General features: G+C 37.1%; 2 protein-coding genes across 4 annotated transcripts in view; both read left to right on the forward strand.

The window, feature by feature from the left end:
- Positions 1-3159: 3159 nt before the first annotated feature.
- On the forward strand, positions 3160-17960 carry snx4 (sorting nexin 4). 2 transcript variants are annotated; one of them, XM_062069189.1, is made up of 15 exons: positions 3160-3297; positions 3481-3665; positions 4140-4264; positions 6509-6650; positions 6723-6872; positions 8941-8988; positions 9079-9134; positions 9322-9394; positions 9555-9616; positions 10038-10103; positions 10194-10283; positions 11827-11926; positions 12161-12306; positions 12497-12611; positions 17491-17960. In XM_062069189.1, exons 2-15 carry the CDS (start codon positions 3573-3575, stop codon positions 17536-17538), a joined length of 1314 nt encoding a protein of 437 aa, XP_061925173.1. In that variant the 5' UTR covers positions 3160-3297; positions 3481-3572; the 3' UTR covers positions 17539-17960. The 2 variants fall into 2 exon arrangements, with proteins under 2 accessions (XP_061925173.1, XP_061925174.1); XM_062069190.1 differs by lacking the exon at positions 3160-3297 and having other exon boundaries at positions 3470-3665.
- Positions 17961-19265: 1305 nt separating this feature from the next.
- si:ch211-39i22.1 (germ cell nuclear acidic protein) overlaps positions 19266-24365 on the forward strand; it is a 56226-nt gene continuing 51126 nt past the window's right edge. The window contains exon 1 of one of the 2 annotated variants that reach the window (XM_062069192.1): positions 19266-19521. In XM_062069192.1, the coding sequence (XP_061925176.1) occupies positions 19458-19521 (64 nt within the window). In that variant the 5' untranslated portion in view covers positions 19266-19457. The remainder of the gene's footprint in view (positions 19522-24365) is intronic. The other variant, XM_062069191.1, reaches the window with a different exon arrangement.

Genomic DNA, 24365 nt, shown 5'->3' on the forward strand with positions numbered 1-24365 from the left:
ACCTGTTAGTATTAGTGCAAATCTGCAAAACTACCAGGACAATAATAAACCTATAATCAGTATTATTATCTTTGTAAAGGCTTTTTAATAAAGCTCATGTGCATGTTGGATGCAATTAGATGGTGCAGATGTACTCACTAAAGTGCCAAGCAAGCAACGTTATAACTATTCTCAGCTCCACTTTATGCCATTTCTTTTTAAACATGAAAACAAACTGGCAGCGTGATGAAGACAGAACAAACAAAACCACCACAAGACCTAATAACAGGTTGTCATGGCAACAGATGTGAATTTCACAATCAACTTTTTTTTTGCCTACTGGAGAGAACGTGTGCACAGGGAGACAACAACTGCAAATAATGCTCTCTGTCTTGCGCAGGTGCAAAACAGGACTTGGGTGAAAAATGGGTCATTTCCTCCTGCAAGCTCAGCAGCTGTCCAGTGCAAGGTAATAAGAAAGGATACAATTATTTAGACATTTTATCAGTGTTTTTACGCAATCCTGAGAAAGGGTCACATGCTGCTACTTTCGCTTTGACACATGATCACACAACTATTGTGGTTCTTCACCACATGTGATCTTTGTAAATCCTCATTTTGGGGGCCCATGAGGCTTTGGAAGGGTTCGTGACCCTCCTGCTGTTTTAGGGGTCTGTGTTGGCGCCCTCCTAAAGCTATGATGTACAATTGTTTTTAAATGTCGGTATGTACTCTTTCTTTCGGTTTCTACTTATTGATTGATTGATTGAAACTTGTATTAGTAGATTGCACAGTGAAGTACGTATTCCGTACAATTGACCACTAAATGGTAACACCCGAATAAGTTTTTCAACTTGTTTAAGTCGGGGTCCACTTAAATTGATTCATACACGATTCATTTATGCAATTATTGTGTGGTTTTACATGTCATCAAGCACCAACCTAGGAATCACAGTCGTCTATCATACTTGACTATTTTAATAATATTTCCATTTTTAATCTAATTAATTTTATTGTATATGTTTTCCTATATTTCCTGAACAACATTATTATGTTGTTTTTTTAAGGAGCCAAATGTTGCATAGGAAGAATTAAAGGTATCTTCTGGAAGTAAAGATTTGGCAGGCTTTTATGACATGCATTTTATTTTAATAAATGCTAATAAATAACCATGATTAAATTGTGCAACATACAGTCTGCATATTGAGATATCAAAAGTATTACTTACAGCAGTGTTTTTCAACCTTTTTTGAGCCAAGGCAAAAGCCCTTAAATTGATGTATTTGTTAAAAACATTTAAAGGTATTTAGGTAGCCCTTTTTTTTCATATTTTTTATTATTATTATTTATTATTATTTAATACCCTGTCTGTATTTGCTTTTGTTTTCTTTCCTTACCATGAATTGATTAACGTGGACCCCGACTAAAACAAGTTGAAAAATGTACTCGGGTGTTACCATTTAGTGGTCAATTGTACGGAATATGTACTGTACTGTGCAACCTACTATAGACTGACCATACGTCTTCTTTTCCCCGGACATGTCCTCTTTTGCGGGGCTCTCCGAGCTGTCCGGGCGGAGTCTCTTAAATGCCTCAAATGTCCGGCATTTTGAGTTAGGGTTGCGTGTATTTTCAATGTACGTTCAGGGTTAAGAAGGGGTTGAAAACAAAACAAATTGTGAAGGTGTGTGCAAGCAGCAGCATTCGTGAGGGAGGGACAGAGACAGAGAGAGCGAGGGAGTTCACATTCTAAAAATACTATTAAAATAAACAAAAACATAACAAAAATTAAATAAAAAAGCTTTTAAAGGTTAAATGTAATTTAGAAAAAGTTGCAATGTTGACTAATAAAACAAAGCTGTTTGTTTTTCTTTCAAACTGTCATTGCTCAAAACATAATATTGAATCAAAATCAATGTTATTATGAATTATTGACCTATCAAAGGTTCCGATTACTTCACATCAAATATTACACTTTGAAAAATAGTTTTTGGTGGAAGATTTTGCATATTTTGTGTGTTTGCCATTAAAAACATTGTTTTGTTTGACAAAAAAGGGCGGAAAACAAACAAACAAACAAACAACATAAAAAAAACTAAAACATTTTGAAATGAGGGATAGATCTGAAGTTGATGTAGACTCTAGAGATTTAAGCATTACATATACAATTTATGTATGCCCTGGCACACCATTATCATCATTTCAGGATCAAAGCAAAACACATTTTACACTTTTATACTGAAATAAATACACCTACAACTTATTAAATACAAACATAGAAAAAACTACCAGCAGCGGTAAAGTTCAGATCCATGAAGGAAAGAAGAAAGTGAATGAATGTTTATAACTGAATACATTTAGATATGTATACACATTTGTTTTCTTTTTAATGAATTAAGTAACATTTATGACAACCTTTTTCCAAAACAGAATATAGAATGTGACATATAACAGGATAATGCATATGTTTATTTTATTTTTTCAAAACGCTTACAAAAAAGTGAGACCCCAAAAACTTATTGTGGGACCCTATTTTTATGACTTGATGGGGTCCCTGGTACCCCATTTTGAGAATTCCTAGCGCCAACACTGCTGTCAACAGAGGAGAAAAAATGCTTTATTTAAATAAATATATTACGGTATTTATAAAGCAAGTTTGAGTATCATTGGCAAATTTTCACCAAGTCCCGGCCTTGGCGTGCTGCCCGCCTTGGCACGCATATATGTGTCCTCTTTTTGGGATTTCAGAATATGGTCAAACTTATCTACTAATAAAGTCTCCTTGACATGTTTCGCTGATGTCGTAATTTGCTCAACCTGATGTGTAGATTGTTGGTTTTTCAGTATTATTTTTTGTTTACACATTTAATTTCAATTGGATGTATGTAATTGTAAAAATTTAAAAAAATTTTGCACGCTGAATCTATGAAAATTTATTTTTTGCATTTGTATTTTGTGAAATGAAAGGTTTTACATTACATTATGCTGACAATTTCATTGGATAGAAATGTGTCAGCAAAATGTGTGTGTTTAAAAAATAAGTTTGTTAAAAATACTAAATATACCAAAATACTAAAAATCAGTGTAAAAAAAAAACGAAGACCGACATTCAGTAAATTAAGACTAAATTAATCGGTCTTGTTTCAGGACAAGCCAATGAGATGTCAAGTTTGAGGTCACGTGACACAGATCTTTCATCGGCTGGTTCTGAGACCTGATCAACTGCTTCAGTCTTAATTTACCGAATTTTGAAACGACGAATATTTCTGCACTAAATTTTTTTAGACTGAATTTTCATACACTGACTTTTTACACACGGTATTTTGACAAAACTGAATTTTCAAACAAAAATGTTTTGTTTACAAATTTAATTTCAATTGGATGTGTGTAATTGTAAAAATTGAATGAGTACAATGTAGCAAATTCGTCACCACTATCGTCCAGAGATTCAAAAGTATTCGATTTTTTTGTTTGTAAATTCTAAAAAGTTTCTTCTTTTAGCGTCTGACAGCAGTGCGCATGCGCCAAGGAGCCGCCTCCCTCCCTTACGCCAGCTCAGCTGACAAGAGCAGGCAGCGCAGCAACAACCGCTGATGATGGCAGACTCTGGAAGTCATGAAGAAGTGGCAGTTATCGGCAACACTGACATTACGCCCACGGAATCCGAGAACAACATAATCAACACGGTCGTAAAAGTGTTCATTTATGCGGCACCTACTTCCATTGCAACGAGGCTACTATCAAGCCTGCTAGTGTTAGCCTCTTTAAGCTAGCAATAAGCGGCGAAGCCAATGATATATTTTCAGATACATTTTTTAATCCCTCAAAAAGTGTGTATTTTTCGACACATTTAATAGTTTTAGCTGTAAACTATGAATAACAAGTTATATCTCTCAGCGGGAATGTTGGCTCTCGTAAACTTCATGCTATGCTAGCTTATTAGCTGGCTTACATTTAGTGTTTATTTACTGTCAATAACTGTAACGCAGTTAATTGTAGTACTTATGGGAGAGTTTATGCTTACTAATGTCTTTTTTTGGCGGAAGTGACGTATGCAGAGGAAGGGGTCTCGCGTCGTGTGACCTGCAAAAAAAAGTTGCCACAAGTGCAATCCTAGCAATAGACGATCTTTGTTATTTTTTGCTCATTGTCCTTTGCAGATGGTGGAGAAGGGGAGCTCCCTGCTGAAAAAGCTGGAGATCAATGTGGCGGAGGCTGAGAAGAGAACAGGCAAAAACACCGTCAACATGCAAGAAACGTATACGGTCTACCTCATAGAAACACGGTAGGTCCAGGATGAGCAACATTGTTCAGCTGACCAAATCGCAACAATTGCATTCTTGCTCTGTCTACTGTGCGCTCCCGAGACCGCAGACATCTAGGTGAAAAAGGAATTAGAAATAAGGTTGTACGGCCTTTTGAAAAATACCAGTACTTTTCCTTTTCATGGACATGAGAGCGCGCCTAGGTTACAGTTATTGTACAGAAATATGGGGTAATAACTACAAAAGCACACTTCATTCATTAACGGTGTTACAAAAAAGATCAGTTAGAATAATACATAATGTTGGATATAGAGAACATACAAACACTTTATTTATTAAATCACAATTCAACTATTTGGTGCGTTTGCATACAGCTAAAATGATGTACAAAGCAAACTATATCCTGCTACCCGAGAATGTACAACAATTCTTCTCAACAAAAGAGGAGAAATATAACCTTAGAGGAAAATCTAGTTTAAAACATTTGTATGCACACTTAAAACCTTTATTATATCAGTATGTGGAATTAAATTATGGAACGGATTAACCAAAGAAATCAAACAAAGCACCAATATGATTCAGTTTAAGAGACGGTTCAAACTACAAGTGTTCACAAAGTACACAGAACAGGAATTATGATGAACATCTTCAACCCTTTTTTTCCTTTTTTTTTTTTTTATTGAGACAAAGATTATTTATGTATTTAATATTTGTATGCTTACTATGGTATATTATTTAATTATTATTTATTAGTTCACTGTTCTGTTACAGAGAATAAAGAAATTGGATACAGTTGCTATGGTATGAAAAGGGGTAGGATTAAATAAGCTCTGCTTCTTCCTACTGCTTTTCGGACGTGCTGTAATGAAACAACTGAAAATATGTGATGAATTACATTGTATCGTATGCATGTTCGAAACAAACTGGAACTGAACTGAACAATTACATTCTTGCTCTATCTCCTGTGAGCTCCCGAGGCCGCAGACATCTAGGTGAAAAAGGAATTGGAAATAAGGTTGTACGGCCTTTGAAAAATACCAGTACTTTTCTCTTTCATGGACATGAGAGCGTGCCTAGGTTAGTTATTATGTAAAAATATGGGGAAACAACTACAAAAGTACACTTCATTCATTAACGGTGTTACAAAAAAGATCAGTTAGAATAATACATAATGTTGGATATAGAGAACATACAAACACTTTATTTATTAAATCACAATTATTGAAATTCAACGATTTGGTGCGTTTGCAAACAGCTAAAATGATGTACAAAGCAAACTATAACCTGCTACCAGAGAGTGTATAACAATTTTTCTCAAGAAAAGAGGAGAAATATAACCTCCATACACATAACCATCATGTGTGTGTGAGGGGGGGTGTATTTTGTAGCGTCCCAGAAGAGTTAGTGCTGCAAAGGGTTCTGGGTATTTGTTCTCTTGTGTTTATGTTGTGTTACGGTGCGGATGTTCTCCCGAACTGTGTTTGTCATTCTTGTTTGGTGTGGGTTCACAGTGTGGCACATATTTGTAACAGTGTTAAAGTTGTTTATACGTCCACCCTCAGTGTAACCTGTATGGCTGTTGATCAAGTATGCGTTGCATTCACTTGTGTGTGCGTGCAGAAGCCGCACATATTATGTGACTGGGCCAGCACTCGTTGGACTGGATGAAAAGCAGACGTGACGATTTTCGGGAGGGGCACTGAAATTTGGGAGTCTCCCGGGAGGGTTGGCAAGTATGAGAATTAGCGGTGAATGCGGCGTTACTGTGGCACCGCTGCTGTATATAATCGGCGGGCCAGCTCTAGTGTTAATTTGATATCGCCTCAAGGGCCAAGTGAAATTACACGGCGGGCCAATTTTGACACCCATGCCTTAGGGAATAAGCGGTAGAAAATGGATGGATGGATGGATGGATGGCAATGGGAAATGACAATATGTTACTGCATACGTCAGCGGCCAAATTAGGAGCTATTGTAACCCGTTTGCTTTAGAGAGAAGTTGTCTAGTAAGTTCACTATCTTATTTAATGCCAAAATTATTATTTGACTGCCATACAAAACAAATTAATGTATCATAAAAAGTTTGTTAAAATAAAGACAAACATGTTTTTTTTAAAGAAGTATCAAAATACTTTTTTTTTTTTCAATTTACAACACTATTTGGAATATAGTTGCAGAAATATCTGAATGGAAATGGTTTTGTCTTTTCCAACAATCATAATCTAAATATATTCCCATTGCGACATGTTGATGTTGTGTCTGCAGACCAGCTGAAACGGTGGCAGACGCATCATCACCCTCCACTCCCGACTGTCTGTGGAGGCGCTACAGTGAGTTTGAGCTGCTCCGAACATACCTCCTGGTCACCTACCCTTACATCATAATCCCTCCACTACCAGAGAAAAGGGTAAGTGAAACAAAGGTGATTAAATACAACTGCATTGTTTCTAAACGTGTGAGTGTGCGATTCCATTTATAGGCGGAGTTTGTGTGGCACAAGCTGTCGGCGGACAACCTTGACCCGGACTTTGTCGAGCGGCGGAGAGTCGGCCTGGAAAACTTTCTGCTGCGTGTGATGTCACATCCTGTCCTTTGCAAAGACAATATATTTTTCCTCTTTCTCACAGAGGTTTGTATCGTCGTTAAATCATGGTGTGCCGATCCGATTTTTATATTGGTCTGATACCAGCAAAAAAATAAATAAATTAAAAAAAAAAGTATCGGATGATATATAAAATCTCTGAATTAAGTTCTGATACAAGTAATCCATCTAGAATTCCTACAGTAAGCACACAAGTGTGAACTTTTCTTGTATTTTAGTGATCATTTACAAAAGGTAAACTTAGTACCACATGTCACACAAGGTAGACATGTGTAATAAGTGTCTATAATTGCACAATATTGCAGTCTAAAACACCTTATTTGTCAAAATAAACAAGTACAGAATAATAATATTTGAATATTACCTACAGATAGAAAGTCTCCAAGGCAGAAGCGTATTAGAAAGTATTCAGTAAAACTTTCACTACACTTCAAAAGCACAAATCTGTGATACAGTTAGTATTTATCATATCTACCATTGTTCTCTGAGTAATTTACCTTGATCAAACCTTTTTTAACATTCTGATCTACAAAATAATAAAAGTATGTAGTATGAGTCATGCTGATATAATTTCGTAATATTATCAGTATCAGACAATACTCAAGGCCCCAATATTGGCATGCTATGGTAAGTGAAAAAGCTGCCTTTTAACATAAAAGCAGTAGTCCTAGCAGTTGTCTACAGTGACCATTTACATGGAGTGGAACCGCAAATTATGAAAAAAGCTGACTCGCATGTATAAATCACTAAATAGAATACTTTTTTCTGTAAGAAAAAACGTTTTACATTTGCAATAATTCAATATTATTATTGCTAACTTAACCACATTGTACTGAGCAGCCAGGACAGAGACGTGTGGGACGCTTTTCTGTGCGGAAAATTTTTATCTTTTCAGTTCTGTAGTTATCATTAAATTTTTCCTCATTGCCATCACAAAATAAACAACATTGTACAGTAGCTTGTTTAGTTACTGTCAAACCTAGGTTGGACTGAAACAGTTTTCTAATAAAAACTAACTCAAGTCGATCCAGACACTAAGTGCATTTAATAGAAAATAAATATAGTTTTAAATGCAGAAAAACATTGCAATGAATGACTAATTAAATTAATAAGAACACCTTTGCTCTCACTCTTACCATTTATTGAAGACTATTTGTTCTGTTCAGATTTACTTTACAAAAGAGAAGTGTAGGATACTTCTCTTGTTGCCTTATTTGTATTTGACTTTATTAAATGTATTTATATTAGAAACACAACATGTGTATATAACAAAGGGTGCAAAGTCTGCAGGCAGTAGGAAACACATGGTTAAGTGTAGGGAGTAAAACTGATGGCAGTCTAAAGTTCAAGATTTTTGGAGCTCTTTGTTCATTGGATCAGATGTTTGATGAAGCTCTGTGTCTATCTACCACCACTACTGTTTTCTGTTTATTTGTTACTGACTGTGGCAGGACACCTCTGCCTCTGTTTCACTTTATGTTGCTGGTAAATAATATGGTTGTAGTAGTAGGCTAAAGTTAAATTATTTAGTATGCACTAATTAAAGGGGCAGAGCTTTGAGACATTTTAGCTTCTATATTTTATAAGATATATTTTTTGTAAGAACCACAATTAATAAATATATTTCAGTGAATAACTTATTGTTCAAATCTGTATATAAATATGTACATAAAGTGTTGTAATTATATTGTAAAATGGATGGATGGATGGATGGATGGATGGATGGACGTTTAAAACAAAACTGTTATTAATTAGTAAGTATACATTTTTTGAGCCTTTTTAGAGAAAATCAAATCCTTGTAGTAAATTATGCAAGTTACTCGATGATGTCATGGTGACCACGCCCATAGCCATGTCCCCACCGCCACAGGTATCTTGGCAGTTTATGGGAAACACTGACCATCTTTATCAAACTATCTCTCTCTCTATCACAAGTTTCTTTGGCCCCATATTGGCTCATTTTGCTATTAAACATACATGTTCTGCTAACATCCTGTTGCCAGCTTGCACCAGTGCAACCCTAGGTGGTTCTTTGAAGTACTGCAATGACAACTGAAACGCTCCCGTTTTAATCTGTGAATTAATTTTCATTTAGGAGAAATCCTGGAGGGATGCCGTTCTGGAAACGGGTTTCCAAGACAAGGTACTTTTGAGCTGTTCTGGAAACATAATTAACAAAGTTACTGCAAAATGAGGCATTTTTTCTAGTGTTAAAGTATGTCTTCCTTGTTAGGCTGATTCCAGGTTGAAGTCCTTGAGTGCCATGTTCAGAGTCAAGAACCCTGATAAGTAGGTGTACTTTTTTATCTCCCTCATCTGGGAACATCGTCACACGATCAACATAGTACCAACCTTTAAATCAATAGCATGAGCTAGTAAGAACTATTTGCTTGGGGAAATTGTGAATTTTATTTTGACTCCATTAAAACAAATTCCACCGTCATATAAACTGCTAACATTTTGCTGCATTTTCTAGACGATTTACAGCGCTGAAACAATATAGTGATGAACTGAATGCTGTCATCTCTCAGCTTCTCAGGGTGAGAGCGGTGAGTATTGACCTACACACAAACTAATGTACATAAAATGCTCTTGTATTGCTGCTGTTGAACACATGTGTTTAATATATAAATTATTAATCTGTCGTCATAAAACATTTACAACTGATCAAATTCCCTTCATTATAATAGTTAACTGTGTTTATTACAGAGAGTTGCGGACAGACTATATGGCGTTTACAAAGTCCATGGTAACTATGGCCGAGTTTTCAGGTGAGCGAGTTTGCCCTAGTGTGTGAATGTTGTCTGTCTATCTGCGATGAGGTGGCGACTTGTCCAGGGTGTACCCCGCCTTCCGCCCGATTGTAGCTGAGATAGGCTCCAGCACCCCTCGCGACACCGAAAGGGATAAGCGGTAGAAATTGGATGGATTGATGGATGGAGTTTTGTTTGTTCCTGCATTTTCATCTACTGCCACCAGAGTGTGCTGCATTGACACAAACTACACAGCATCTCATAAACATACTGTCTTTAATAAAGTACTAATTTATTTGACAAGGCATCAGGTTATCCATCCATCCATTTTCTACCGCTTATTCCCTTCGGAGTTGCGGGGGGCGCTGAAGCCTATCTCAGCTTATTGTTAGTAATTTTAATTCAACATAGATAGCAAGTCACATGTTTGTGTCTTCAGCGAATGGAGCGCTATAGAAAAAGAAATGGGAGACGGGCTACAAAGTGCTGGTCACCACATGGACGCGTAAGTTATGAACACTACCTAACTAAACTCAACTTGCCTCCACATAGTAAACAGCAAATAAATGTGATACATTTGGTTCTTTGTGGTCAGCTATGCTTCATCCATTGATGACATTTTGGAGGAGGAAGAACATTATGCAGACCAACTGAAGGAATATCTCTTCTACACTGAAGCTGTCCGGTAAGTTGGCCACAACATTGCAATTAAAAATATACCATGCCTTAATTAGTCAGCTGTGATTTGTCACAAACACCTTCATTGTTATTTTAGGAAAGGTTTTAGTATCGAACAGGGGTCAGCAACCTTTTCTCTCAAAAGAGCAATTTGTCTTTTCTTCTACGAACTAAAATTAGTCTGGAGCTGCAAAATATAACCCAGCTTATAAACTTTCAAAATATTTGATCTTTTAATTTTATTTTACAGGCAAAGCAATCTGTCCATACGGAATTGTCTCCAACCTTTGTTTTTTCTGAGAGCAACTTTTACAAAATGAAAATTGACAAGAGTTACTCATTTTTGAATTGTTTATTTAAATAACTTATTGCAACCCAAACAAAGGGAATACGCTGATTTTGCCAGATCATTCACAAAATGTTCCTATTCACAACTCACATTTTGTATTAAAGGGACCCTGTAAGGCAAAAACAATACCTGTTGGTACCTGTTTTAGTGTATTTGGGATCCCTGTATGTCCCAAAAATGTTTAATCAAGCCATCGAGGCATGGCAGAAATATTTATAAAACAATTATGCCTTCTTCCAAACTTGCTCCAAACAAACCATTTGGAATTTGAGACTTCAGGAATGTTTTTTGCCTTTGTTACGTCAGCAAAAATCTCCATATATGGTAGAGGTTTACTCAAAGAGCTTTGTGCGAGTCTGCTATTTTTATACAGTCAATGAGTTCCTTATTTTTCTCTATCCTCTTGTGGTGCAGACTGGATCGCAATATACATGCATGCTAAGATCCTGCGCTGCTGCCATTTCTAATAAAATGTAGCATATAGTTCTAACTTTTATCTGTCAGTAGACCCGATATGGAAGCACTACAAACTACAACATGGCTGACGGGGTGGAGACGCAGTTGAATGGGGCTTGTTACTGTCGGATGACAAAGGATGACTTTGGCATGTTATATAAGACCGCCCACAAAACGGCGCATTCTGAAGAGACGGTCAGAAAGCGGTTTGAAGATGGTGTGTAAAACATAGTCTATGCAAAATTTTGACCCAAGCACCACCAACATAACTTATATAGACCACAAGAAGATGTTATACACTATATGTATATATACAAATCACAATACAACATTTAAAAAATGTGGTACTATGTCATTAAATTGAGGCTCATTGTCTGAATTGTACAAATACTGAGAGTTTAAGAAAATATTATTTGACCCTTTAGTGAGCTACTCAAAATCAACTGGCAAGCTATTGGTTGGATACCCATACTCTATTTTATTATGTATTTTTTTTCATTTTGGGATGTATTCATGGTTAGTTTACCAATAGGGGTCGCACATTCATGAAGTCTCTCACACCGTACACACACCGTCTCACTCTCCTTTTTCCATGCCTTCCTAACACTCATCCAATTCCCAGTCAGGACACATTTATGGCCTCCAAGTCAGTTGGAAATGATATAACTGGTTTCTCCTCTGACCCCAGTGCCAGCTGCCAACCTCTGATTTAGAGGATGACCACAATGTTTGTTTTTGGTCTTAGGTCGGTGTGTAGGAAACATGAGCTGATCCAGTACGAGTTGGAAGTAGCAGCTCAGGATCTCGCCAGTAAGAAGCAGCAGAGAGAAGAGCTGGCCACTGGGGTAACACACATTCATTAGCTGTTGCTGCTTTGGCCTGTTGGGCATCGACATCAACAATACAATGTGCACCCTTGTGATGTTGTAAGGTGCTATACAAATGCATCTTGATTGATTGATTGAATTTGCCTGAGTAGCTGGACAGGACAACAAAAGAAGAAGCTGTTGCTGCATTTAAACTTCAGAATTGAGAGTTATTACTGCTAATTGCCTTTTGTTTTTGTGTGCATCTTTTAGATGGTGCGTGTTTTCTCCCTAAAAGGAATGACCAGTAAACTGTTTGGCCAGGAGAGCCAGGAGCAGAGGGAGAGCAGGTTGGCATCCTTGGAGCAGAGCATCCAGGAGGGAGAGCAAATAATGAAAGAGAAGAACACAGAGTGCCAGTGAGCTTTTAACCCAACTTTATCTTGTCTTTTCTCCATCAATAATGAACTCTTTGCTGACTATAATTAATATGGAGTGTGTGTTTACTGTCACACTGACTAATTTAGAGATCAAATCAAGCAAAGTTCCCCATTCTATGTTTGCCTGAACTTTTACTATTTTGTCTCCATCATCTGTTCTTGTCTTCAGAGAGTTTGTGCGAACAGCCTGGGAAGATATAGAGCGTTTTAAGGAACAGAAGGACAGAGATCTGCGTGAAGCACTCATCAGTTATGCTATCATGCAAATTAGCATGTGTAAGAAGGTAGGTGTGGCCTGGCGGTTTCTTCAGTAGTTTGTTGCCTCTTATGTACATACACACAGAGGTCAGAACATGACTGCAAAATGTATTGAGATTAGTGTATCATGTACATAGTAATGTACTAAGAGTTTATAACTGGGTTTGGCACAATTTTTTAAATACAGTGTTTCCTGAAATACAGGATAACATTTTAATAGATTACATTTTTTGATTTGTCTGGTGCATTTTTCCACTTGAAACAAACGAAATTCTCATTTGTCCCCTCCATTGTTAAAAAAAACAAACTTAAACATGTAGCTAACTACCTTGAATGTGACTCATGCCCCATATAGCAGTGTTTTTCAAACTTTTTTGAGCCAAGGCACATTTTTTTCATTGAAAAAATCCTGAGGCACACCACAAGCAGAAATCATTAAAAAAACGAAACTCAGTCACCGATATTGACAATAAAAAGTCGTTCTTGCAATTGTTGGATATGAATTTAAACCTTAAACAAGCATGCATCACTATAGCTCTTGTCTCAAAGTAGGTGTACTGTCACCACCTGTCACATCACGCCGTGATTTATTTTGAGTTTTTTGGTGTTTTCCTGTGTCTAGTGTTTTAGTCCTTGTCTTGCGCTCCTATTTTGGTGTTTTTTTCCTGTTTTGTTGGTATTTTCCTGTTGCAGTTTCATGTCTTCCTTGAGCACTATCCTCCACACCTGCTTTGTTTTCGCAATCCAGACTATTTAAGTTGTGCGGACGCTTTCCTTCTTTGTGGGGACATTGTTGATTGTCATGTCATGTACGGATGTACTTTGTGGACGCCGTCTTTGCTCCACACACAGTAAGACTTTGCTGTCGTTCAGCATTTTGTGTTTTGTTTACTTTGCAGCCAGTTCAGTTTCGTTTTAGTTTCGTTTTGCATAGCCATGCCTTAGCTTCAATGTCTTTTTCTTAGCAGCATTCGCCTTTTGTTTATTTTTGGTTTAAGCATTAGATACCTTAGTACCTGCACGCTGCCTCCCGATGTCGTCTGCATATTGTGATCACCACATGGCGTGTTTCCGACATCTACAAAGCAATTAGCTACCTTCTGATATGGAAGAGTATAACATGGTTACTCTGCCGAGCTCTAGACCGTACAAACACTCAACAGCGGCACATTATTTATGGATTATAATTACTTGTGTGCAAAAAAGATTTTTAACCCAATTGGGTGAAATTACATAGACTCCCACGGCACACCAGACTGTATTTCACGGCACACTAGTGTGCCGCGTCACAGGGGTTGAAAAACACTGCCGTATAGTGACAGTTTTTTAAATTAATAATCGCCTAGTATGTTAGTCCACTTGAAACAAACATCTCCTTTGTCCTCGCCATTGTAAAAACAAAACTAAACCCATAAACATGTGGAAACTGAAACTACCTTGACCATGACTCATAACCCATATAGTTTGTCATTTCCGGCATTGTTCAAACGCAGAACACTGCAGCACCTAACTATATTTGTGATAATATACCTTTATTCTATGTATTTGTGCTTGTGGGTATCCGATGCACAGTCCAGAGTATAGTCTCGTCTGCTCGGTAGGAATGGGTACCGAATTTGGTACTTTTATAGGTACAGACTAAAGTCGTTCCATACTACCGGGTAAGGATGCTATATTTCCACTTTTTGTTGCACGGGAAGTCACGTCCGGTTGCAGACTTACAAGCACTTGGCCAGAAAACAAGCAGTCAAGCACTTAGAGCAGATTCAGCTGGACGGCCTCTTCTAGGTAATGTTAAAATGTTCCATGTCAACAAAGTAAGAAGGCACCTAAAAGTACAAAAAGGCTCCACTTATCAAATATTGTTAGCATAATGCTAATATTCCTTTGAGACTGCGTTTACTTATTTACTAATAAAACACATCAGTTTTCATACTGCACTGTCAATAAATTCATTATTCTGCCCTCACTACTTGTTTCCAGCATGTGCAGCTAGACAGATAGTTAACAGCATTAAGAAACAAAAGCTAACATTTATTTGCCATGGACATGCAAACAATTAGCATTAGCGAATGGCGATTTTACATGGTGATTTCAACACCTCCAAATTTGGTCATGAAAACTACAATGCGTGTTACATTAAAACAGCAAGTGTGTAATAAGTACAATACTTACATTTTTATCACTTAGTAGGGATTAATAAAATAAAAACTGGCACATTCAAATTAATGGTTAAGACTACTTACTACAACGGCTATTCAACTAGAAGAAGGCCGCAGTTTCAAGAGCCCAAGGTCTCAGGGGCCGTATATCAAAATGTGGATGTTTCTTTAGAAAGTGCCTCTGCAGGTAATATTTCTTTGAGACTGCGTTTACTTATTCACAAAAAAAACACATCAGTTTTCACACTGCACTGTCAATAAATTCATTATTCTGCCCTCGCTACTTGTTTGCAGCATGTGCAGCTCGACAGATAGTTAACAGCATGATGAAACAAAAGCTAAGTTTGGTACTGATTGATGTTCCTTCTTTTGAATTATTTTTCTTCCTCAGTTCTATTTCTCTATACGTCTTCCTTTATTTAGGTTTGTCAAACTGAAAGTATAAACATTACAAAAATATAACGTCCATTGTCTATTTTACATAAATAAAATAGAAGATTTAGTGTTAATACACCCAGCAAACATTGCACACATGGGGTTTAAAACAGTTAAACCTAAGGTTCGGCTTTATCGCCCTCTGCTGGTCAAATTCAGCTCTACATTTAACCAGTTTTGATTGTCCGAGTTAAACAGCCAAAAACAACATGACCACAAATACAAAAGACATCACAAGGTCAGCATTTTCAATACATCCATACTTTGTTGTCCCATCGCTGTTAAAAGTCAGATTTTCGCGATTTGTTTCGATTTTTTTCATGGTCGATAGTGCCATCTTCTGTTACTCACCCATCCATCCATCCATCCATTTTATACCGCATATTCCCTTCGGGGTCGCGGGGGGCGCTGGAGCCTATCTCAGCTACAATCGGGCGGAAGGCAGGGTACACCCTGGACAAGTCGCCACCTCATCGCAGGGCCAACACACAGATATTATTGTGACACATATGCTTCTTTGTTGCCCCCTGCGGGGTGCCGGGAGTACTGCATACATGAGCAACCCTGTTTTGAATGGTTTCATCAAGCCTACTTGGGTGATGGTCGACGGACCAACTTAAAAGGTTTGGCGGGCCGAATGTTTTCTGAGGCCTGACTTACTGGCTATGGCAACACATCGTAGTCTATACACTACTGCCATCTAATGTCCAAGAATTGCAACTGCATGCAAAGTCTTCTATATCATACAGTACAATACTTGCAAATGAGACGCCGACGTGTAAGAAAACAAGATAACTGGACAGCACAGCTCAGTGTAAAATGTCAAATAAAAGTTTTGTTTGAACAATTAATATTTACTAACACTTTTGTATACACAAAAGAACAGAAAATTGGTACCGTTACCACCGGTTTCGATCCCCACATACTGGCTTTTGGTACTATATCAGTTCAAATGTGAAACGGACCCATCCCTACTGCCAGGGTAGGCTCTCGCTAACCTGATTAGAAATAGCATTACAAAATAAATGAATGATCAAAGCTGTTTAAAACATAAGACATCTAGTCCTTTCTGTAGTTAAGTAAACCCTGTCCACTACACGTGGCAATATGGTTCCCCTTACATTGAGTCTCATTAGATTTTGCACACTGCAAAAAATCAGTGTTCAAAAACAAGAAAAAAAAAAAAAATTAGGGGTATTTTATTTGAACTAAGCAAAATTATCTGCCAATAGAACAAGAAAATTCGGCTTGTCAAGACTTTCCAAAACAAGTCAAATTAGCTAACCTCAATGAAGCCAAAAAATACCTTAAAATAAGAATATTCTCACTAATAACAAGTGCACTTTTCTTGGTAGAAAAAAAATGAGACCTTTTTGCTCAATATGTTGAAAAATATCCTTAAATTAAGTAAATGCTAGTGCCATTATCTTGACGTAATGATATGCGCTCGGCATTACATTTCTTGAAACCAGCAAACTTATACTAAAAACTAGTTTATTGTTCTTAATGGAAAGGCAACAAGGCAACCGCTTGTTACTCTCGGGGTCTCCTAGCCGCTCAGGCAAATCATATGGTCTAAAGATGCATTTTTCCATCGATAACATGACATCATCGCGCCAAGTGCGTTCTCTTTCAGTCAATTAGTGCGCATATGTACAGCCCGGCCCGCGGCCAAATTTTTTTTCCTTGTAATTTTGAAGAATTTATCTGAATGTGCATGAACTATTTATGTTCAAAATTGTTTGAAATGTCACATGTTAAATGTTTAGATATTAACTTTTAGTTTACTGTACTGTGCGAACTGTACTACTATATGAGTACGTATTTTCTCTTGTTTCATTGAAAATAAAACAGCAAAGTCCATTTGGCTGTCATCTGTTTTAATTATGAGACACATTTGTGTCAAAATCATGATTTTTTTTTTCATGCTTGAAGTAAGAAATTCTTACTTTAATAAAGCAGTTTTATACTTGTGAGTGTTGATGACACAGCTTTGCAACACTTGATATTCTAGTTTCATGCATGTTTTACTCAATATAGGTCATAAAATCTCAGCAACAAGCTGTAATATCTTACTGAGATAATTTAGGACCAAAACCCTTAAAACAAGTAAAACACTAACATAAAATCTGCTTAGTGAGAAGAATTATCTTACCAGACAGAAAATAAGCAAATATCACCCTTATTTGAGATATTTAATCTTACTTAGATTTCAGTTTTTGCAGTGCAGGTGTTGAGTAGCTAATGTTGTGGCCAATGATGTTGTGAGTAATTCTCTTTAATTTCTCTTGTTCTGTCACTGCCTCAGGGAATCCAGGTGTGGTCCAATGCCAAAGAGTGTTTCAACAAAATGTGAGCCACGTTGAAGCCAATCACAGCACCTCCACCTTCCACTCAAAAGAATCCCCACAGAATGTTCAGACCAGTGCCATACTGGTCAGTTTATATCTTGCGGCCTAATGGGGATGTAACATGAGCGCACAAATACTTTGTTGGACATGCTAATAACGCACACTTTGTTGTGACTGCTTGAATTATTCAGTGATCGATATTCAATTTTCAATCAAAGTTTGTCAACATGACGCAGAATCATTTCATCCTGCTTGGTTGTACGGCTGACCCACGTAAGGTACGACTAACACCAGACTCATAAATAACACGGCTTGAATATTTGAGAAGATGTAACAAACTTTCTTTGGAGATAACAGTGGTTTCCCTGAATGTGATGCCTCAAAATGTTCATTTGCTTTGTTCTTTTTTTTTTTACACTAAATTAAACACAGTCAGTTGGGTTGAGTAAGTAAACATTTTAAAATTAATACTGATTTTTTTTGCTCAACACCTGTCATTACTCCACTTAAGCATTGAGCTTTGAACTTTAATCTGATAGAGTAAACAATAGTACAGCACTTTTTAAAAAGTGCAATAAAAGTCAGTAAGAGAATGTTGGAATAACTGTCACTCCCACAAGGGTTCAATTTATCAATGACCAAATGTACAGTGCATGTTTATATTCTCATAAATGGAGCCAAATGAAGCAGAAAACCCATTTTGAAGCTTAAAAGTCATGTTTTCAATGGGAGACATGCTATTGCACGGTAAGACACTAATAAACATTTATTTGTTAAAAAACAACAACACCTGTTGTGTTCTCCATTTCTCAGGTAAAATGGTGGTTATAGAAACAGTCTGCAAAAATAATGAATATTCATGCTTGGATACGCCACTGATTGTTTGATTATTCCATACTAAAAATGTGGTACAATATTATTTTGTGCACTTAGTGACTGGAATAAAATACATGTTTTTTGGACACTAATTGTGTCATCAATAACCATATATTTGTTTGTAAACCATTTGCAAATAAAAAAAATATTTATCATTTTTGTTATTCCATCTATCATCATTGACCACAACGTGACCAAAGCAACACAATGGTGGCTCGGAAAATGGCAGATTAATATCCTGGAGTGGCTCTCCGAGTACGCTTCCCTGGTATCCTGGCAAATTTCCATTTTGTAGTCGTATTTGGCATTTTTCAGCATTTTTATTTTGCTTTTTTTTTTTTGGTTCCAGCATACTTGCTATGGCGCCCCCTGTCGGTCAGTTGTATTTCTAACACTCCAGAGCTGAAGACAAGAACTACTGCCACAATATATACACCGAAAACTGTGCGTTTTTTCCACCGACAACCACCATTGACTTATAATAATACAACGTTTTATTTTGATATTGTAGGGGTTTATTAAAGTGGAAAAAAATGTCCAGGGTATGTCTTGAGTATAAAAAAGCCAGTTTGCCTCGCCATGTGCACCCAGTGAGAGGGGACTCAAGGACACGCCCACCTTAAGAGAATTTCCGCGTTTTATAGGGAATCGGCTTTTCGACATTCTCCATGCTAAAGAGCCGTGGCTCCTGATCGGCTCTTGATTTGGGGGCGGAATTACAAAATACAATAAATCGATATCAAATGTAAAAATATAATTAGAATTATATATCATCAATATGACTTGATTTACATGATTGGGCTCAGTGGGTGTATATCGTTCAAAACAAAAGAGTCAACCTCGGCGTTAACTTATAAAGCCAGATCGTTTGCGAACGACCCATCACTCCCAGACAAAAGATCCTCGCCAGACATCTGAGCACCTTGGAGACAGCAGAGCACTCACACTCACACTCACACACACACCGAACACAATCGAACCTTCACACGCTGCCTTTATTGTCCAGGATCAGCAAGCAGAAGAGGGTCCACTCGCACGCAGTGTTTCAATGATGTCATACCTGTGGATTCTGCTCGTGGGAAGCTTGCTGGCTGGATGTGCAAATACACAAGGTAATGATTTAATTCTTAGATTTATTTATATATATATATATATATATATATATATATATATATATATATATATATATATATATATATATATATATATATATATATATATATATATATATATATATATATATATATATATACTTATATATATACATATACATATATATACTTATATATATATATACTTATATATATACTTATATATATATATATATATATATATATGTATGAATGTGTATTTATTTGTGTATATGTATATATCTATGCCACTGTGTGTGTGTGTGTGTATATATATATATATATATATGTATATGTGTGTGTGTGTGTGTGTCAGTCTATTTGCATGCTCATCTGGTAACCAAGCAGGCAGACTAAAGACAAGCTCCTCATCTTCATCAGTAGGAAGATGAATGATGATGGCCCAAATTGTGCCATTTTTTTGGGCCTCCGTGGGTGTGGCGGCCACATTGTCTTTAAGCTCCTTTTAGTCCAAGTATTTAAAAAAAAAAAAAAAAGATTTTTGCCTTCATACATCACCTCATTGTCTGTGAACTAAAGTGAGGTACTTGTGATTAAAGAGTAGACTTTCAACTTAAATGTTTGACCAAAAAACAACATTTCTACCAGTGACGTGCGGTGAGGTTCATGGCTGGTGAGGCACTGACTTCATCACAGTCAGATTTACAAACATATGAACCCTAAAGAGTATCTTATTCACCATTTGATTGACAGCAGTTAACGGGTTATGTTTAAAAGCTCATACCAGCATTCTTCCCTGCTTGGCACTCATCATCAAGGGTTGGAATTGGGGGTTAAATCACCAAAAATTATTCCCGGGCACGGCGCCGCTGCTGCCCACTGCTCCCCACTGCTCCCCACTGCTCCCCTCACCTCCCAGGGGGTGATTAAGGGGATGGGTCAAATGCAGAGGACACATTTCACCACAATTAGTGTGTGTGGCAATCATTGGTACTTTAACTTAACTTTAACTTTACACATACAAACTGTAGCACACAAAAAAGCACATTTAATAAAAAAAACGTTATTATGGTCTTACCTTTACTTATAAATGAAGTCCATGCGCCGCTGTTGTGCTGGATTAATGAACCCCCGCCGTAGAATGCACCCCCTGATGGGAGTGTTATATCAACTAAACGTGCAAGATTGAATCTATTTAAAAAAGTTATTTAATAAGAAGCCAAAAAGTGCAAAAACAATAATGTTCGTGTTGGAGGAGTTGTGAATGAATGAAATATGAAATCCGTGTTGCAGTCTGCAGGTGTACCTAATGTTGTGGCCATGCAGTCATTCACAACTCCTCCAACCCGAACATTATTGTTTTTGCACTTTTTGGCTTCTTATTAAATAACTTGTTTAAATAGATTAAATCTTGCTCGTGGAAAGTTTAAGTGTGGGCTTTAGTTGATATAACACTCCCGTCAGGGGGTGCATTCTACGGCGGGGGTGCATTCTCTACCACCAGGAGGTGGGATTACTGCGAGCCTCAGCCAGTGCGTCTTCGCAGCAGTTTTATGATTGCTCAGCACAAGAAATACTTACACACATACAGTTGTTGACAAAATACACTGTACAATATTATGCTATTATCAGCTAACTTGCCCGTATGTGGGCTCTGTACCGAGGATGTCGTTGTGGCTTGTACAGCCCTTTGAGACACTTGTGATTTAGGGCTATATAAATAAACATTGATTGATTGATTGATTGATTGATTGAACTAAACTATGGAAATGTATAATATAGTTCATATAGCAATACGGTCTCACTGCACAGTTAGCAGTTAGCCGAGTCATTGCGCAATCCATGTGAGGCTCAAATGAGTGACGTGCCTCAACTGGCTGCTGATCACAGCAAGTCTCTTCTCAGTATTTGAACGGCAAATGTGAAAATTCAGCGATTTTGAATAAAAATAATCGAGTCTCTTCTCAGTATTTGAACGGCAAATGTGAAAATTCAGCGATTTTGAATAAAAATTATCTAAAACTTGTGAAGTTAAATGGAAATTAACTTTATAGTGTAATCACTGGATAAATATAACAATTTAATTTTTTTTCTTTTTACATTTTTTTTCTTTCCATGATGGCACGTGAGGCCCCGCCTCACCTGCCTTCAGTGACTGCACGTCACTGATTTCTACCATAGTTTTGGACAAAGCGAGTGATGCGATAAAAATGTAGCCATCAATTGGAGTATGACTGCATGAAGCCTAGAGCATCTTGGACATCTTCAAAAACTCTCTAGAGACATGTACATTTTGCTTCAAAATACAGGACTTTATACATTAATAGAACTGTTAGCTTGAAAAAAAAGAAAAGAAAATATAGATAGATAGTACTTTATTGATTCCTTCAGGAGAGTTCCCTCAGGAAAATATGACCGTAAGATTGCATTTGGGTTAAAAAAAAAAAGGGTTCTTTTTTAAAGTTGATTTGAATTACGCAAATAATTTACTGTGATTAATCAAAATGTAAAAGTGTGATTAATCTGATTTTAAAAAAGTAAGTTGTATAACGGCACTAATAAAGTTCAAGTAAGTATTTAATAAGCACGAAAATGAGAATTGTTTGTAATAAATAGGAAATAAGAACATCAAGACAAGTGAATAAAAAAAATATTGAGAATGAAATCTCAGAGTAAAAAATTGGATTGAATCGCTCAGCCTATGTAGGTTTAAAAAACAAAACAAAAGAGGTTTTCTTGACTTTTTTCAAGCTGCTGCGCCATGCACCACTCCTTTTTATTGAGGGCCACATCGCAGTCACGGCTGCCTTCAAAGGGCCGATTGTAACAGTCATTATACTGTGTATGTATAAATGTGTAATTACCTCAAGATTATTGCCAAGGTTCAAGGTTCAACTTTATTGTCCGCGCGGGGAAATTTGTCTTGGGCACAGTGCATCATTGCTTTCTTAACATACACAAAAACAACAGAACAAAAACACAAGCACAGACACAACCACAACCAGACAACTAACATTTAAACATCAGAACATGGAGCTTGATAGACATAGGTGGCACTTTGATGTAGGCATAAAATCTACAGTATGGAGATAAAGATAAAGTACCAGTATGCATTGCACTAGAGCTCATGGATAAAGTGCTTAGTTCTAAAGTGCTATGTGCTAAAGTGCTATGCGCTAAAGTGCTATGTGCTAAAAAAGTGCTAACCTATGTATTAACATTCTATTGCACATTGTTGGTCAGCTTAATGGAGGCTGGGACAAATGATATATTTGTCCCATATTTTCCCACAATTTTGTACACATTTGATTATCATGGATAACTTTCTTCGAAATCATACTGTAAGTCAAAGGAAAAGCAGATATTCAAATATGTATTTTTTGAAAAAACAAAATAATGCTTGGAATATCCATCCATGGAGCTTATCCCAGATGCACTCGGACGGAAGGCGGGGTACTCCGTGGACAAGTCGCCACCTCATCACAGGGCCAACACAGATAGACAGACAACATTCACAATCACATTCACACACTGGGGACCATTTAGTGTTACCAATCAACCTATCCCCAGGTGCATGTTTTTGGAGGTGGGAGGAAGCCGGAGTACCCGGAGGGAACCCACACAGTCACGGGGAGAACATGCAAACTCCACACAGAAAGATCCCCCGAGCCCGTATCGAACCCAGATCCTTGGTATTTTTTATTTATTTTATTGTCATAAAGAAATACAATCATGTGTGCTTATGGACTGTATCCCTGCAGACTGTATTGATCTACACTATCGTTCAAAAGTTTGGGGTCACCCAAACAATTTTGTGGAATAGCCTTCATTTCTAAGAACAAGAATAGACTGTCGAGTTTCAGTTGAAAGTTCTCTTTTTCTGGCCATTTTGAGCGTTTAATTGACCCCACAAATGTGATGCTCCAGAAACTCAATCTGCTCAAAGGAAGGTCAGTTTTGTAGCTTCTGTAACGAGCTAAACTGTTTTCAGATGTGTGAACATGATTGCACAAGGGTTTTCTAATCATCAATTAGCCTTCTGAGCCAATGAGCAAACACATTGTACCACTGGAGTGATAGTTGCTGGAAATGGGCCTCTATACACCTATGTAGATATTGCACCAAAAACCAGACATTTGCAGCTAGAATAGTCATTTACCACATTAGCAATGTATAGAGTGTATTTCTTTAAAGTTAAGACTAGTTTAAAGTTATCTTCATTGAAAAGTACAGTGCTTTTCCTTCAAAAATAAGGACATTTCAATGTGAACCCAAACTTTTGAACGGTAGTGTATATTGATATGTAATGTAGGAACCAGAAATATTAATAACAGAAAGAAACAACCCTTTTGTGCGAATGAGTGTGAATGAGTATAAATGGGGGAGGGAGGTTTTTTGGGTTGGTGCACTAATTGTAAGTGTATCTTGTGTTTTTTATGTTGATTTAATAAAATAAAAAAATAAGAAATATATATATATTTTTTTTAATTTCTTGTGGGGCCCGGTACCAATCGATCCACGGACCAGTACTGGGCCACGGCCCGGTGGTTGGGGACTACTGCTTTAGTGGACAACATAAAAAATAATAATAATAATCTTGACTTTTTTCAAGCTGCTGCACCTCCACTGAACATTTTATACTTTAGTGGACAACATTAAAACATTTTTTTATTTTTAAATCTGCACTTTTTTTTTAAGATGCTGCACCTCCTCTGAACCCATTATAACTTAGTGTAACTTGACTTTTTCAAGCTGCTGCACCTCCACTGAATCCTCTGGTGTCCTCCCAGTGGAGGCACTTTAAGCAGGCGTACCTAATGAAGTGGCCAGTGAGTGTAGAAGTACTGTACTGTAAGTACTGTATT

The sequence above is a fragment of the Entelurus aequoreus genome, linkage group LG14, assembly GCF_033978785.1.
Source record: "Entelurus aequoreus isolate RoL-2023_Sb linkage group LG14, RoL_Eaeq_v1.1, whole genome shotgun sequence".
Lineage (NCBI taxonomy): Eukaryota > Metazoa > Chordata > Actinopteri > Syngnathiformes > Syngnathidae > Entelurus > Entelurus aequoreus.